The 16,820-nt window shown below is 39.2% G+C and overlaps 1 protein-coding gene across 6 annotated transcripts in view; it reads right to left on the bottom strand.

Annotated features, from left to right (window-relative positions):
* fat3a (FAT atypical cadherin 3a) overlaps nucleotides 1–16,820 on the bottom strand; it is a 325,923-nt gene that overhangs the window by 18,617 nt on the left and 290,486 nt on the right. For all 6 annotated transcript variants that reach the window (XM_062067850.1, XM_062067851.1, XM_062067853.1 and 3 more), the window contains 3 exons: nucleotides 10,790–10,943; nucleotides 5,400–6,112; nucleotides 2,040–2,147 (listed from right to left, as the gene is read on the bottom strand). In XM_062067850.1, the coding sequence (XP_061923834.1) occupies nucleotides 2,040–2,147; nucleotides 5,400–6,112; nucleotides 10,790–10,943 (975 nt within the window). The remainder of the gene's footprint in view (nucleotides 1–2,039; nucleotides 2,148–5,399; nucleotides 6,113–10,789; nucleotides 10,944–16,820) is intronic.

Here is a 16,820-nt window from a genome sequence, read left to right as displayed (position 1 = left end):
CTGTGGACATCGTGTCCCTCAGCCAACTTTTTTTGCAATGTGTTGCTGCCATTAAATTCTAAGTTAATGATTATTTGCTAAAAAAAACGTTTTTTTCTCAGTTAGAACATTAAATATCTTGTATTTGCAGTGTATTCAATTGAATATAAGTTGAAAAGAATTTGCAAATCATTGTATTCTGTTTGTATTTACAATTTACACAACGTACCAACTTCACTGGTTTTGGGTTTTGTGGTTTGGGGACCCATGTAGTACAGTATTCTTACAAAGGACAAGTGTTTTTAACATCAAATAAAGCAATATGCTTTGTTTGAGTGATTTGTGTGATAAGTAGGAGCGACTAATATGGCCTCAAATAATATCACACTATTTTTAGGAATAATATAAAAAAATACTGATTCTACAACTAATTTGGCAAGAAGCAGCATACACCCTGGACTGATTGCCAGTCAATCACAAGTCCAATAAAGACAACAACTATTCACACCCATAGAAACCCCCCCCCCCCTCCCCCAAAAAAGAACACAGAGAGAATATGCAAACTCCACATAAAGCATGTTCAAGTAAAGAGTGAGATTCAAAACCAGATTTCCAAAATGTGAGGAGGATGTACTACCCGCTACATCACCATGGTGCCTATGCTTTGCTATAAAACTCAGTAAAAGCACTATTGGGCTACACCTGGAGTCAACTGCATTTGTTATTGTAAGTCAAATGAAAATAATATTGTAATACAGACTACATAGTGAGTGGCTGAACATGATAACCAAGATTCAAATCCTAGTCAGGGTGAATGGTAATAGTTACATTATCAACATTATTGTTATTATCAAAATATTATTTAGATTTGTATTATTATCATTATTTATGTCTATTCAGCATTATTGTTATCATTTATTATCTTTTATCGATATTTGGCCTTACAGTTATCTGCTGAGGAATAATTCTGGCTCTTCAAAATATTTAATTATGAGCAATGTGGGTGACTGCCCAGGGCACACTCTATGTGAGGTCGCATGCACACACACAAAAAAAATCTGAACATACAGTAAATCGCCAGTTTTCTAGACTCCCGCCACTCATTTCCATTGGAGACCATTTTATATAACACCGCCCATCTCACTTACGGGCCGGCACATTTCTGCCTCGGCTTCGTATAGAACTCGAGACGGAAATAAGTGTACCCTCCGAGCTGGAAAATCGTTTAACCAAAAGAGAACCACGAGCGAGCTGGTGAAAGGACGGGAAATTTGGTAGTTTGGTGCTTTGTATAAAGACGGCTAGTGACACCTCAACTTGCTGCTGACAGGGATAGAAGTTGTGTGTGTCAGACGGGGCAAGGGGGAGGGGGGCTGGACGGTATAAATCAAGCCAGGACCGCCTTTGGCTGCAAAGAAAGGGCAGACAAGTCAAAATAATTTGGCACTACTGTGGAGGTCTCAGATTATACACACTAAAATTGACTCACTCGCAATAGATTCGGTACCGCCCGTGTTTTATTTTTACAGCCCAGAACCCGATCCTGAATTCAGGAGGCCAGATGTGGAACGCAGGCTATGGTTGACGTTCCCTGATCTAGACACTACAGTTATCTTGTCTCAGTGTTATTATGGAACGGGGACAAAATCAGTTCTTTATAGTTTGCACTTATTGCATTTGAAGTGAACCTACGTAATACTGCAGATATACTCTGTTGACTTCATTTATTTACAGGCGCACATCACTAGTTGCAAAGACCTTCACTTAGCCTGGCTGTTTGTATTTCCATCTTAGGTGAAAGGTAACCTCACAAGATGATTTATTTTAAATGGGGTCTTCAAAATGGGTGTGCGACTTCACCACTAGTAAGTGCAATGTAACAAACCCATTTTTATGGAAAGCATTAGTAATTACATTTCAATGTGAAATCCCAGTCCTACCAAAGAAAAAAGCAATAAGATTTTATAACACAGAATATAAAACAGCTGAAATTTAGGGGATATTTTAGATTCAGAGTAGAATCTTATTACTGACAGGACAGTCAAGAGGGTGTACCTTACCATTATCATCACAAGAGTCAGACTGGAAGGAGTTTAGTGACTGGACCTCTGAGTTAATGTTGCTCCCTGAGAGACATGTTACTTCCTCTGTCATATCCACCATCTTACCTGCAAGACAGGAATAAGACTCAGTTGGAATTTGTTACAAAAACAACACAAATGTGCCTGTAGGAAAAAGACACATCATGTTCAACAGCCACACTGCAGCAGAAGAAAATAAGTTTGACATCAACACCGTTACTTTAAAAGACAATTACAACGGAACCACAGAAATCGAACATTTTGTCGGTGACATTGGTTGCGTTAACATTTTTAATACAAATTTGGTTCCGAAGTTGTAAAATAAAAGTCCAGAGGCAAAACCATGTTATGCATACCACCATGCTAGACCTCAGTTCATTGAGCATTTCCGGCCTGATATAAAAGTTTGCGTGTATTAGAGGAACTGCACTTTTTTTTTGTAATTTTGCCTATCATTCAAAAGTCCTTATGTAGGACAAGAACACATGTTTTTCTTTTTGTATGCATTCTAAATGGCAAATAATTAATATAATTCCACTTAAAATGGAGCCTATATGGGAGTTTCCCTATTCTGCTTCTAAAGCTCTTAAAAACATCCAAGCACCTCCATTAAGATTTCATATACCGTACATGCTGTGCATATATGCATATGTGTAATAACATAATATTTACGTATTTTGCTCATTCATTTAATTAATTTAAAAAACGCATAACAAAATTCAGTTTTACTTTTTTATTTACTTTCACTTTTTTTATTCACTGAGAACTACCCACTGCAGACTTCATGAGAGCCAACAAACATAGTAACACATCACTTACTGTACAATGTCTGCAGTCACTAGGATGCCGACTGATAGAATCTTGTTATATTCCCGTTTAGATGAAGAATGACTCATAATCTTTGTGAAAAAAGGGGGGTAGAACCAAGTGTCATTTTGTGTATTTCTCGCCATTTCCGGGTCTAAATCGGATGCCAAAGTTGACCAACTTGTCAGAATATGTCCTCATCCTTCTACTGTCCAGGTGAGAGGCATGATTTATGATCTAGAATAAACTTCCACGAGCGAGGAAGCAGCTCACAAGTTAATCTAGTCAAAATAGGCACACAGGCTTGTGATCGCGGCACCGCTATAAATAGTACGTCTGCGTTAGCGCTTGTAATAACAATATCACTAATACTTGGTTAATATTCAAGTCACTAAATTTAAAGGGAGTATTGTTGGTGTTTTTTAGATGGTGTATTTCCGATATGAAAAAACCTCTTGCAGTATGCATTTTTTTGCATCAGAATCATTCAAGACTACCATCACAACACCGCAGTGCTTCCAAGAGCACACCTTCACCGTGCTAAAAGTAGGTTATTTTCTCTAGATGGTGCTTCAATATAGCACAGAAAACGTAGTGGCACCTAATTATATTTGTGTGCTGCATGTCAACGACACAACAAAACTCACATGTTGGACCATATAATGCTATAAATGTAAAGAGAAATGAATACAGACTGTCTACATGCATGGTGACAGCCGGTATACATGCAAAATCTTTATTTAAACGGTCTGCATCACTTTTGCACTTGTTATCAATTGTACACACAGTCTTAGCCCACTAACATTACACAAAATATTATACTATGCACATGCTAATCAGAACGTTATTATGATTTTGGTATATCAGGCCCTTAAAGTATTAACACAACAAAAACAAGAAGGATTGATTCACGAATAATCACAATAACTATCATAGATAATTCATAGTTCATAGTTTTAATGTGGGTCGGCGTGGCTCGAATGGTAAAGCGCCCGTGCCAGCAACTTTAGGGTTCTGGGTTCTATCCCAGCTTCCGTCATCCTAGTCACATCGGTTGTGTCCTTGGCATGACACTTCAACCTAGCTCCTGATGGGTCGTGGCTTTGCATGGCAGATCCTGCCATTAATGGGTGAATGTGGCAAAAGTGTCAGAGCGCTTTGAGTACCTTGAAGGTAGAAAACCGCTATACAAGTATAACCCATTTAATGTAATACAGATCCAGACACAAAATACTATACACCTACTCAGTGGCCTTGTGGGTAGAGTGTCCGCCCTGAGATCGGTAGGTTGTGAGTTCAAACCCCGGCCGAGTCATACCAAAGACTATAAACATGGGACCCATTACCTCCCTGCTTGGCACTCAGCATCAAGGGTTGGAATTGGGGGTTAAATCACCAAAATGATTCCCGGGGGCGGGCACTGCTGCTGCTCACTGCTCCCCTCACCTCCCAGGGATGAACAAGGGGATGGGTCAAATGCAGAGGACACATTTCACCACACCTAGTGTGTGTGTGACAATCATTGGTACTTTAACTTAACTTACTACAATACAATACAATACAAAAGTAAGTTATTGCACAGGAAACAACTGATTTTGACCTGACCGACACAAAACAATGTCCTTGTTTTAGACATCTTATACACAAAACAATTGAACCAAAAGTACAATATTCTCTGTTCCTCCAGACTTAAAGCCAAAAAATGTTAACACACAAGGGAAATCATAATTTGTTACTCTCCGTACACTTACCCTCCTCTGGCACAATTGGAAAAGGTGGGCCAGCAGGACCCAGCAATGACTAACATGCACGCAGCATAGACATGACAGAAATGAATGCCTGTGCATATTCTCATTCATCTAGGTCAGTGATTCTCAAGCTGTGCTATGTGTACCACTAGTGGAACGTGTGCTCCATCTAGTGGTATGCCAAATAATCACTTAATTAAATATTCAAGCACAGTGTTACAGTTCAAATTGTGCATATTAAGTTAAAGTACCAGTGATAGTCACACACACACCAGGTGTGGTGAAATTACTCTCTGCATTTGACCCATCCCCTTGTTTCACCCCCTGGGAGGTGAGGGGAGCAGTGAGCAGCAGCGGTGGACGCGCTCGGGAATATTTTGGTGATATAACCCACAATTCCAACCCTTGATGCTGAGTGCCCATCAGGGAGTTAATGGGTCCCATTTTTATAGTTTTTGGTATGACTCGGCCGGGGTTTGAACTCACGACCTACCGATCTCAGGGCGGACACTCTAACCACATTGTTACAGTGGCCAAAATTATTAAATATAACTATTAAATAAAACCTTAGACCTACTACGCTACTGTATTTTGATGTTGGTCATTATGGGGATACTTGGAGAGCCAAGTGTTTTCTGAGGTGGTTTCTTAGGGTATTAAATAAATCACAACTGGCTGATAGCGGTATTGTATCGGAAGCGAAAAAGTTGTATCTGGGAACCCCCACAAATAGAAAGCCTGCTATAGAATCGTAAAATATTGCAGCAGATTTCAATACACTTACCCTCATCACTGTCCCATGGGCTTTTTTGTATGGAGTCACAGTCTAATCGACAGGGGGAAACTGAGGGAAGGTTTGGGGCCACACTGCACACCACCACTCCCTTCCTGGTGGTCCCTGACAGGATTCTCTGTGACTCTGGGTGAAAGGTGCTCATTTCTGTATGCTCCACAGTGCGTCCGTCCACCATCTTCTCCAGTGTGGACTGTGGCTCACCCTGGAAACAAGGTGTGTACCCCATAGGCCTCACGGGGACCTGCGGAGGTCCCATCATCCCACCTGTTCCCAACACAGTGGGCCCCAGCCCGGTCTCTGAGTAAAGGTTGATAGGGTCTCCTGCTGTAGAATGCAAGGTTTTAAACTGTAGACCGTTAGCTTTGTTGAGCAGGGCTGCTGTGGCGGGGTCCTGCACCAGAGACAGGTTGTTTCGTGAGTAGCTCTTTTGGAAGACCTTTTTGCGGAAAGCAATGAAGAGGATGATCAGGGTAGTCATGACGAATAGCACCACAGCAATGCCAATCACTTCCTCCTTTCCAACCACTGCATGCCCTGCTTGCATGTCAGGGACGACAACAGGCCGCAAGCTACAACGCTGGCCCACAAAGCCTGCTGTGCAGTTACAGTAGAAGGAACCGTGAGTATTGACACAGGTACCGCCGTTTTCACACTCGCCCTCAGGATTGCTGTGGTCACATTCATTAACATCTTTTTCACAACTGCAAGATGGAGAGAGAGATGAGAGAGAGAGGAAAGGAGAGGACAAAGCTGTTGTAAGACAAATGTATGACAAACAATGCTTGCACATACTGTTTTATCTTCTGCCATAAAGTTCACTTTGCAAAGAGAGTGTAAAATACTCAAATGAAATTTGTTTAGGATGGAATATTTCTCTCTATTTTTACAAAGTACCAAATCATTTTACGTGACCTGGAAATAATATGCGTTAATAAAGTAGCGGTACTTTATCTTTTGTCAATGTATTCGTTCTTTCCATTTTGACAGAAACAAGACATGTACTGCATGTAATTGTATGTCTTTTAAACTTTATTATTACCAAATCATAAAACACATGTGACATCATATATTCTAAAAAAAATTAATGAATAAGAATAAATACCTTTTTAAACAAGCTATTTATTACATTTTATACTCTAAAAATATTTTTAGATATTTTACGATAAAAGACTCGCAGCTCAGACGCTAGAATTTTACTGTAAAAATAGTGGTATATTAGTGTGTCACTATGGCATATTTTACTATCTTTAAATTTGTAATTTATAATATGCTATAAAAAAAACCTTACATTTTACTGCAATTTTTTTTTTTTAACCGTAAAATCTACCAGGCTTTTTTTTAATATATATGTAAAAAAAGTATATGTAAATGCATAGGCAATGTTTGTAGTAATATCATGAGTAATCCTTTATAGTCATATATTATTCAATGTTAGTTGGTAGAGTGGCTGTGCCAGCAATCGGACGGTTGCTGGTTACTGGGGTTCAATCCCCACCTTCTACCATCCTAGTCACGTCCGTTGTGTCCTTGGGCAAGACACTTCACCCTTTGCCTCTGATGGCTGCTGGTTAGCGCCTTGCATGGCAGCTCCCGCCATCAGTGTGTGAATGGGTGAATGTGGAAATACTGTCAAAGCGCTTTGAGTACCTTGAAGGTAGAAAAGCGCTATACAAGTATAACCCATTTATCATTTATCATTATAATGTTAGAAGCATTTGCCCTGAGGGCAGCCAAAAGTGTAATGTGGAACTCCATGAAAACAAGTGTGACACCGCAGCTTTAAATGAATGTAAACAACTTTTGGATAAACATGCACTGCTTCTACAACCTTCAAACACGGTGGATGAAGAGGTAGCATAGTTATTGCTAGCAATGTTAATATGATGATATTTCTGAAGCTTTTATTATACTATTTTTGTTATGCTATTTCTATTGTTTACACCCAGAGCAGCCATCTTTGAAGCCAACATGGGGGTTGGTGAGGACTCTCTGACTTTCCGAGAAGGATATCCGACCTCAGGGGGTGTTCAAGATGAGATTGCCACTCAGAAATTCCAACTTTCCAGTACAAATGGAACGCACCATTAGTTTGTGTCTCTTTGTGTGGCTTTGTGTGTGTGTGTGTGTGTGTGTGTGTGTGTGTGTGTGTGTGTGTGTGTGTGTGTGAGTGTGATTGCGAAGGGGAGAGTGTGACAGCTGACAGTTTGATATTGACTCTCAAAAATAAATGTAATCAAATGATGGACGCCACATTATATATGTATTTTTTATTAACTGGTCACATAGTTCAATGATGGCCTCACGGTCTAGCCAGAATCGATGTATGCATTAAACGTTAAAGTCCCAGGATGTCCAAACACAGCCGATACATGCGGTACCCTTCACAGGGGTTGCCCTTCCCTTCGACTCAAGCAGACAAAACCACAATATGCATTTAGAGTTGTGATAGTTAATTCAGAGTGCCATTAAGGTTTTTTTTATCCTCAACTCAAAAGATATTTCCAGATATCTCAATTGAGGGGATCAGAATATATTTCATAGCTTTCTGAGAGTCTCTTTTGTTATATTGTTATGTTGGTGCACAATGCATTCGAACTTCAAGTGCAATATAAAGTTTCAACTCATTGAAGCGATGAACTTATTCCAGCCTCAAAAGAGCGTAAAAGCAAAATTACAATGTAAAATTACAAGGTTTCTATTTCATCAATAGGAGCAATATGCTGAAACATTTGAACATACAGCATGCAATGAATGTTGCGATTTTTGAACCGCGCTGATCTCATCCCAAGCAGCAGGTCAGCAGCAGCAGTCATCTGACGTAAATACAACAAGGTACTAATACCGCCTATAAAGTTAGCGCTATTGCCTGTTAAATTGAAATGAATGCCTTCCCCTTTCGATGAGCATGAGGAGACATTTTCTGACTGGTTTGGAGGCGGGCAGTAATTGCTTAAGTTCACGTCTGCCGCTAGTTTTCCTTCGGCCAGGAACGACGAATGTCACCGAGCAGTGGCTAAGTTTGTGGTCAAAAGCTTGCAACAATTTGCCACATAGATGCTCATTCGGTAGGTGAATGTTTAATTGAAGCCAGAGAAAAGTTGCATGTTTTCTTCCAACCACATTTTCCCTCCGTCATTATATTATATAGGTGAAACCCATAAAATTTGAATATCGTGTCGGTCTATTCATGCCAGCAATTCAACTTCAAATATGAAACTATATGGTATAAAGCCATTACATGCAAAATGACATATGTCAAACATTTATTTTGTATCATTTTGATGATCATGGCTTACAGTTTAAAAAAAACAAAAAACCTTTTCTGAGATTTTAAATTCAAGGTTTTCATATGTAAGCAATAAACATCAACATTATATGAAAGAAGGCTTGAAATATCTCTGTTGCATGTTATGAGCCTATATTGTAAGTGTAAACCAGACCTGGGCATTCTGCGGCCCGCGGGCCGCATCCGGCCCTTTGTGCGTCCCTGTCCGGCCCGCGTGAGGCCAATTATAAATTACAAAATACATTTAAAAAAGTATCTATGTCGAGTGTGCAATACAACGGTGCTGCTTTTGTTTTGAAAATCGTTATTTGTATTACTTCCGTGTGGACGTATGCGTGTGTGTGAATGTGAACAGCTGCAATCACAAATTACAAAATAAAGTTGAAAAAACATCTATGTCGTGCGCGCAATACAACTGTGCTGCTTTTATTTTGAAAAGTATTATTTATGGGCGTGTGTCCGTGTGTAACCTGCGAGTGAAGGTGCACATGCAGCGACAAGTGATGCACGCTTTACACCCGAGACGCTAAAAAGAGAAAAGTTGATGAGGAATGGCGTGTTTTCAACAAGACATGGACTGCAAAGCAACGTCCCCTCTAAGGTGCGTGCCTGCGCAAATGCGCACTGCTCAAGCGTCTGCTGCGCGCAGCAAATATATGCCGCGCACCAAATCAAATCCCATCTGAATTCTAAACAAAATAAACATATTTATTCTATCTAATTATGCAATGCAACTTTGAGTGACAGTGACAACAAGCGGCTTTAACGGTGTTCGTCAACACCGTTCAATTGAACACCGTTCAATTATTGTAACGTCTATCGAGATGCTTCGAGGACAGGAATTATATCGATCACTTTATTGAGCAAAACTGTTTATATTCGGACATAACCACACCAAAAACATGAGTAAAACACTTCTATCTCGAAAAACTAGTCATTTTCTGCCGTACAAAGCAGGCCAAAACCAACTTGTCATCTGTCACCAACACGCATACTAAACCACTGGTGCGTTTACGGCCACACAAAAAGTCGGACAACTCAAACACCACACAAAGTTACACTATGACTCCTCAGTCATACGTGTGCTTATTTTACTGTCATTTATTATTAATGTTAATTTATTTATATTAGTCATGGAATGCTGTTACACACACTATGTTGAAGTATTACTATTATTATTAATTATTATTATTATTATTATTTATCTTACGGTATATATCAAAAATATTATTGAGCAAAATTTAATTGAAATATTGTCGATGTGGCCCTCCAGCAGTGCTCGGGTAGCTCATGCGGCCCCCGGTAAAAATTAATTGCCCACCCCTGGTGTAAACAAACCTTGCATGGTATATTTTCTGGGCATATGACAAAGAAACATAAAAAAATGTTACATTCATGTGTAATTTCCACATGTTTTATTTTATTAATTCTACAGAAAAATTGTTTTTTAATCTATATTCAAAAGTTTTTTTCTATGCTATGTGCCCCTGTAGACCTCACTGTTGGCTTTGTAAGGTCATGTTAGCTCAGTCTAAACTAAACCAAATTGATGCTAATTCTTCTTTTGGTTATCTTTTATTCCAAATAAGAATTAATAAGAGAGTCGAAAAAGAGCGGAATCGTTACGCAAAATCGAAAGAAGAATCAGAACCCATCCCCAGCAGTGACAGACTTAATCAAGGGGGAGAATGCTGCGCAGCCAGAAGGTTTGAGGACCACTCGGTAAGTGTTTTGAAAGGGAGAAGCCAACAATGTACAATCACTGGGAGTCTTTAGCTTTCCTCGTCTTAATTTACAGTTATTGTTGTGTCCATTATTTGCTCATTCACCAATTGGATTGTTGATTCCCTAACAAGGAAAGTTAGCTGGGATTAGACAATGGAAACAGGTTAGTTCTGGTATTTTTGTTTCTGTCGCCAAAATACTTGCTCATTTGGTGTTCTTTGGTTTTCTTTAATAGATGAAGAGTGTGGTTTGGACCTGCTTTATACGAAAAGCGCACTGAGATGAATTATGTTGAGAATTAAATAAATGAAATAAAAAAACATTTTGAACATAGACATATGTTGCTGTGTGTTGGACTGTTACTCACGTTAGACCCTTAAAGCCTCTTCTGCAGCTGCAGAGGAAAGCGTTGCCAATGGCCCTACACACGCCACCGTTCTTACATGGATTGGGAACACATGCGGTTATCTCCAACTCACAGCGCCCTCCAGTGTACAGGCGGTTACAGATGCATGAGAATCCTGGCAGACACATGCAACAAAGGAAAACAAAGAATCAGACATCATCAGTTATTCAGAGCATTGTGTGCACAGTGAAGATGCCCAATGTTCAAAACAAACACAAGTCACTGGGGAAAATGTTTCACACCCACATAACGTGAAAAAAGCAAACACACAAAGACACAAATATATGCAAAACCCTGTATTTTAAATTACAAACACAGAAACAAACCGATACTTGGGTTAACGTGTGTTTAAGGCCTTTTTAACCATTTTACTATAAATGTTTGCTCATCACAGCTTAAGTGAAGACCATGTTCGTGTTGGTGGTCCAAAAGAAGTAATCAGTTGTTTGTTCTATTATTGTAAACAGTTTAAAACTTGCTGAGAGACCTGTGTCCTGAGTGGAGGTTTTCATTCAAGCAGTGATGTGCAGTATGGTCCATGGGTGGTGAGGCATTGACTCTTTTCTATGTTTTTTTTACTTGAAATTCTTGTTAACCAATGATAATATTGGTTGATCAGAGGATAAGACAAGAATAATACACTTTTGGTAAACATTTTGTTTTCAAATATGTTTTAGTAACGTTAAAACTTTGACACAATTGGTAGTGCTTTTTGTGTTTTTCAAACAAATAAATAAAAATGGTGGTTCAACACTTTTCGCCTCTGTAGAAAGTTAGCAGCGATAAGCACCTTTCAGTTTATTTGCGACCCGCCCTTTCACAAAGAGCCAGAGTACTGTGGACTTTTTAACATGATGTTTATCTGCATTTTATTGTCCGATTAGCAGAGGTGTGGACTCGAGTCACATGACTTGGACTCGAGTCAGACTCGAGTCATGAATTTGATGACTTTAGACTCGACTTGACCAAATGTAAAGAGACTTGCAACTCGACTTAGACTTTAACATCAATGACTTGTGACTTCACTTGGACTTGAGCCTTTTGACTTGACATGACTTGCTACTTTCCCCAAAACCTAAAGCTTAAAAAATTATTTGGGAGCGCTCCGTATCTTTCATTTTGTACATGTCTGTCTATCAGTGTGTGTGCTGCGTGTCAACGTGTGTGCTCTCAGTACAACAGCCAATCAAATTAGATCTACATTGTTTTCATCACACAGCATTCATCCAATCAAATTGCAGGACAACCAATGAACAAGAGTTGTCAAACAACGCGCCAGTGAGAAAGATTTATACTAAAGTTGGTTTCGTTCGGGTATAAAAACTACGACTTGGTCAACGAATTGCCGTATGCAAATCACGCAGTTCGAATATTACAGACGGAGACGCAACAACTTCCAACTTCGTTCGACATTTGAAGTTGCACAAAGAAGGGTAAGTTTTGAATGTAAGATACCGTTTATTGGCTAAGTAACATGACTTTTATTTGCTGTGTAGTTAAATCAGTGAAGCTGTAAACTCACTGCTAACGTCATAACCATAGACATCTTATATAGGTACGCAGCATCGAGCGCTACTGCCTACTGGCGCAGACGAGACGCGGGGCCGCCATCTTGGAGTGGTGATCCGCTCCACTCAGTGCAATTCATTTGGCAGGAGCAATGAACTGTCAACGCATTTAATTAATTTTACCTCACTGAATACCACTCATTTTCACGCGCTTTTTTGTCATACGTGTAGCTATGATAACGGACACATGTTTTATTATTCATAGTTTGCTTAACAGTAATAGAATATTCTTATACGCTATAAGTGACCAGACGTCCGAGATTAAAACTGGGAATATAATCCCAGAGAAGGGGGGAAAAAAAACGGTCAGCTATTTTTAAATTGAAGAAACAATATCATTACGTTATATATACATGCTACATAAACAATGTATGAATACATTAGATATCTATATATCTTATAGACCATATCTCTGTTGCTGCAGCAGCAGAGAGTTTATTCTGTCGTGACACTTTGTATTGATATTTTGTATTACATTCTTCCCTTAAATGATCATGTTTACAGTGATTGTTATATATGTATTTTTTATGCATGTCGCTTTGGATAAAAGCGTCTGCCAAATACGTAAACATATATAAACACCTAAAAGTCTTTATATCAGCTAAAACCACCAATCTGTTTCACTGGATTCAGAATAAAACCAAATTCTGTTTTACCCAACAATGTTAGTATTTGAATATTGTTACTTGAAGACTTATTCCTGGTTACAATTATACTGTTAAGAAAGTATTGTCTTATATTTTGCCTAAAATGAGAATGCATTATAATCAATGGCGGCTGGTGAATTTTGTTTTAGGTGGGGCAGAAAGTTTGTAAACCAAACTACTGTAGGGGCGTCATCCACCCCCAGAAGATTTATTTGTGATTTTCACATACAAATATTGAAGATTTTTGCTCCTTCTCAACTCTGTGGTAATGTTATTTTCATAAAATACAACCAATAGTACATTAATGTTAAATCTTACTTGTGAAAAGTAATCCCCCGATTCCTATTTTCAACAGTCCGCTCATTTGAGCAGGAAAACGCTGAACACCAGCCCGGCATCTTTGTTTTCTACCTGTCAACTGTCAGTTTAGGCTGCTCGCCGGCTCCTCATCACCACTTCAAGATGCAAATTGCTCGCGTCACAGCAACCAATATTGCGTCTACTTATAAGATGTTTATGGTTATAACGTCATTTCAAACACGGCAATATGTTGCGTCCACTGCAGTTTGCTACCTTATTCATACTTTTTGTCAAGTGATTTTTTTAAGCAGGGTTGCATGAGGTACCTACACATATCGTTACGTTAGTCAATGTATCACACACAGTAACGTAACGTTAGACGGCGGTCAGCAGCACCGCATATTTTAGCAACCTACAAAAAGACAAACATAGTCAAATAAAGGTCAGTTAAAATATATACTATATTAAGAATTGTGTACATATTGCATAGGGCCCTGACATCTAAAAAGTACAACTCTGTTCATTGTTATGTTCATGTATTCATGTGTATGCACACATCAACACACATACAGTATGAGATGAGATCAATGAGATAAGGTAAGAACAGAATAGAAACTGCTGTGGAACTAGTTACAATGCAATATGCCATGGAAATACAATGTTAACACTTTTGTACAAATAAGTACAGTTGCACTTGTTTTTGCAAATGTGTTTATTCTGTAAAGGAATGAGTTAAATGTTTAAAATTGTTTAAACTATTAAAATGACTGGTTAATAGTGCTATTATGAATTGCAATGTCAGTACTATTTTCTTTCCTGCTATTTCAAATGCACTTGTTTTAATAAATAAATACAGCGGTTTAAAAGCATACACAATATGTGTAAAAATATTAGTCTGTGGTCAAAAGGACTTGAAAGGACTCGAAACTCAAAATGCAGGACTTGTGACTTGACTTGAGACTTTCCAGTCTTGACTTTGGACTTGACTCGGGACTTGCCTGTCTTGACTCGGGACTTGACTCGGGACTTGCCTGTATTGACTCGGGACTTGACTCGAGACTTGAGGGCAAAGACTTGAGACTTACTTGTGACTTGCAAAGCAATGACTTGGTCCCACCTCTGCCGATTAGCAAGAATAATGATGCCACACTTACATAAAACACATTACATAGGCTGCAGAATGTCAGGTGTAATGTATATGTTTCTACAAACTAGGGTTGTACGGTATAGCGGTACTACAAAACCCAAAACCAGTGAAGTTGGCACATTGTGTAAATCGTAAATAAATACAGAATACAATAATCCCTTTCAATTTATATTCAATTGAATAGACTGCAAAGACAAGATACCTAACGTTCGAAAAACGTTGGAAACTTTGTTATTTTTTGCAAATATTAACTCATTTGGAATTTGATGCCTGCAACATGTTTCAAAGAAGCTGGCACAAGTGGCAAAAAAGACTGAGAAAGTTGAGGAATGCTCATCAAACACTTATTTGGAACATCCCACAGGTGAACAGGCTAATTGGGAACAGGTGGGTGCCATGATTGGGTATAAAAGCAGCTTTCATGAAATGCTCAGTCATTCACAAACAAGGATGGGGCGAGGGTCACCACTTTGAGAACAAATGCGTGAGCAAATTGTCCAACAGTTTAAGAACAACATTTCTCAATGAGCTATTGCAAGGAGTTTAGTGATTTCACCATCTAAGGTCCGTAATATCATCAAAAGGTTCAGAGAATCTGGAGAAATCACTGCACGTAAGCGATGATATTACGGACCTTTGATTTCTCAGGCGGTACTGCATCAAAAAGCGACATCAACGTGTAAAGGCTATCACTACATGGGCTCAGGAACATTAAAAAAAACTACTGTCAGTAATTACAGTTCGTTGCTACATCTGTAAGTGCAAGTTAAAACTCTGCTATACAAAGCGAAAGCCATTTATTAAAAACACCCATAAACGCCGCCGGCTTTGCTGGGGCCTGAGCTCATCTAAGATGGACTGATGCAAAGTAGAAAAGTGTTCTTTGGTCTGACGAGTCCACATTTTAAATTGTTTTTGGAAACTGTGGACGTTGTGTCCTTCGGAACAAATATGAAAAGAACCATCCGGATTGTTTTAGACGCAAAGTTCAAAAGACAGCATATGTGGATGGTATGGGGGTGTATTAGTGCCCAAGGCATGGGTAACTTACACATCTGTGAAGGCGCCATTAATGCTGAAAGGTACATACAAGTTTTGGAGCAACATATGTTGCCATCCAAGCAATGTTATCATGGACGCCCCTGCTTATTTCAGCAAGACAATGCCAAGCCACGTTTTACAACAGCGTGGCTTCATTGTAAAAGAGTGCGGGTACTAGACTGGCCTGCCTGTAGTCCAGACCTGTCTCCCATTGAAAATGTGTGGCGCAATATGAAGCCTAAAATACCACGACAGAGACCCCGGATGGGTTGAAGAACTTAAGTTGTACATCAAGCAAGAATGGGAAATAATTCCACCTGTAAAGCTCCAAAAATGTGTCTCCTCAGTTCCCAAACGTTTACTGAGTGTTGTTAAAAGGAAAGGCCATGTAACACAGTGGTGAACATGCCCCTGTGCCAACTTTTTTGCAATGTGTTGCTGCCATTGTTTTCTAAGTTAATGATTATTTGCAAAAAAAAAAGTAGTTTCTCAGTTCGAACATTAAGTATATTGTCTTTGCAGTCTATTCAATTGAATATAAGTTGAAAAGGATTTGCAAATCATTGTATTCTGTTTTTATTTACGAATTACACAACGTGCCAACTTCACTGGTTTTGGGTTTTGTAATAATGACTTAAGTACTAATGAATTAAAAACGGTACTAAACTGCCTCTGAAAAATACTGGTACTTAGTTTTTTACGGACATGACGCCGCACTGTTGTCACGTTGTAACATTACTGATAATACGAGGAGAGGCGCGTGTTAGGGAACGCACACGCACGGAGTACTTGCAAACAGACACAGTGTGGAGACAGAAGAAGAGGAGAATGTACAAATTTGGGCAATTTTGGCTTAAAAACTAATGATAAAGGTGAAGTTATAAACACTAAAGCGCTATTCTGCAAGCGGTGCTTTAAATCAAGGTTAGCTAGCTAGTGGCTAACGTCCATCCACAGTCGGCAGGGTTTTAGCTACTTTTAAATCACTAATCCTTGCCTCCATGGCAACCAATAAACTATGTTTCTTACAAGTATCCTCCCTGCAGGAAGAAGAATACCTAAACATGCTTCATTACACACCGTAGGAGAATACTACAGCTAATCGCTAACAGCAAGCTCGCTGACTTATTTAACTGGTGGCTCGCGGGCCACATCCGGCCCGCCAAAGCTTTTCATTTGGCCTGCAGAACATCACCCAAAGAGGCATAATGAAACTTCAAACTAGAATTGCTCATGCATATAGTACTCCCGCCACACCACTCACAATGAAGCAGCAGTGGGGTGAGAAG

The sequence above is a fragment of the Entelurus aequoreus genome, linkage group LG13, assembly GCF_033978785.1.
Source record: "Entelurus aequoreus isolate RoL-2023_Sb linkage group LG13, RoL_Eaeq_v1.1, whole genome shotgun sequence".
In the NCBI taxonomy this organism is placed as follows: Eukaryota; Metazoa; Chordata; class Actinopteri; order Syngnathiformes; family Syngnathidae; genus Entelurus; species Entelurus aequoreus.
Note: the sequence above shows the minus strand (reverse complement) of the source record. Positions and strands in the feature narration are given on the sequence as shown.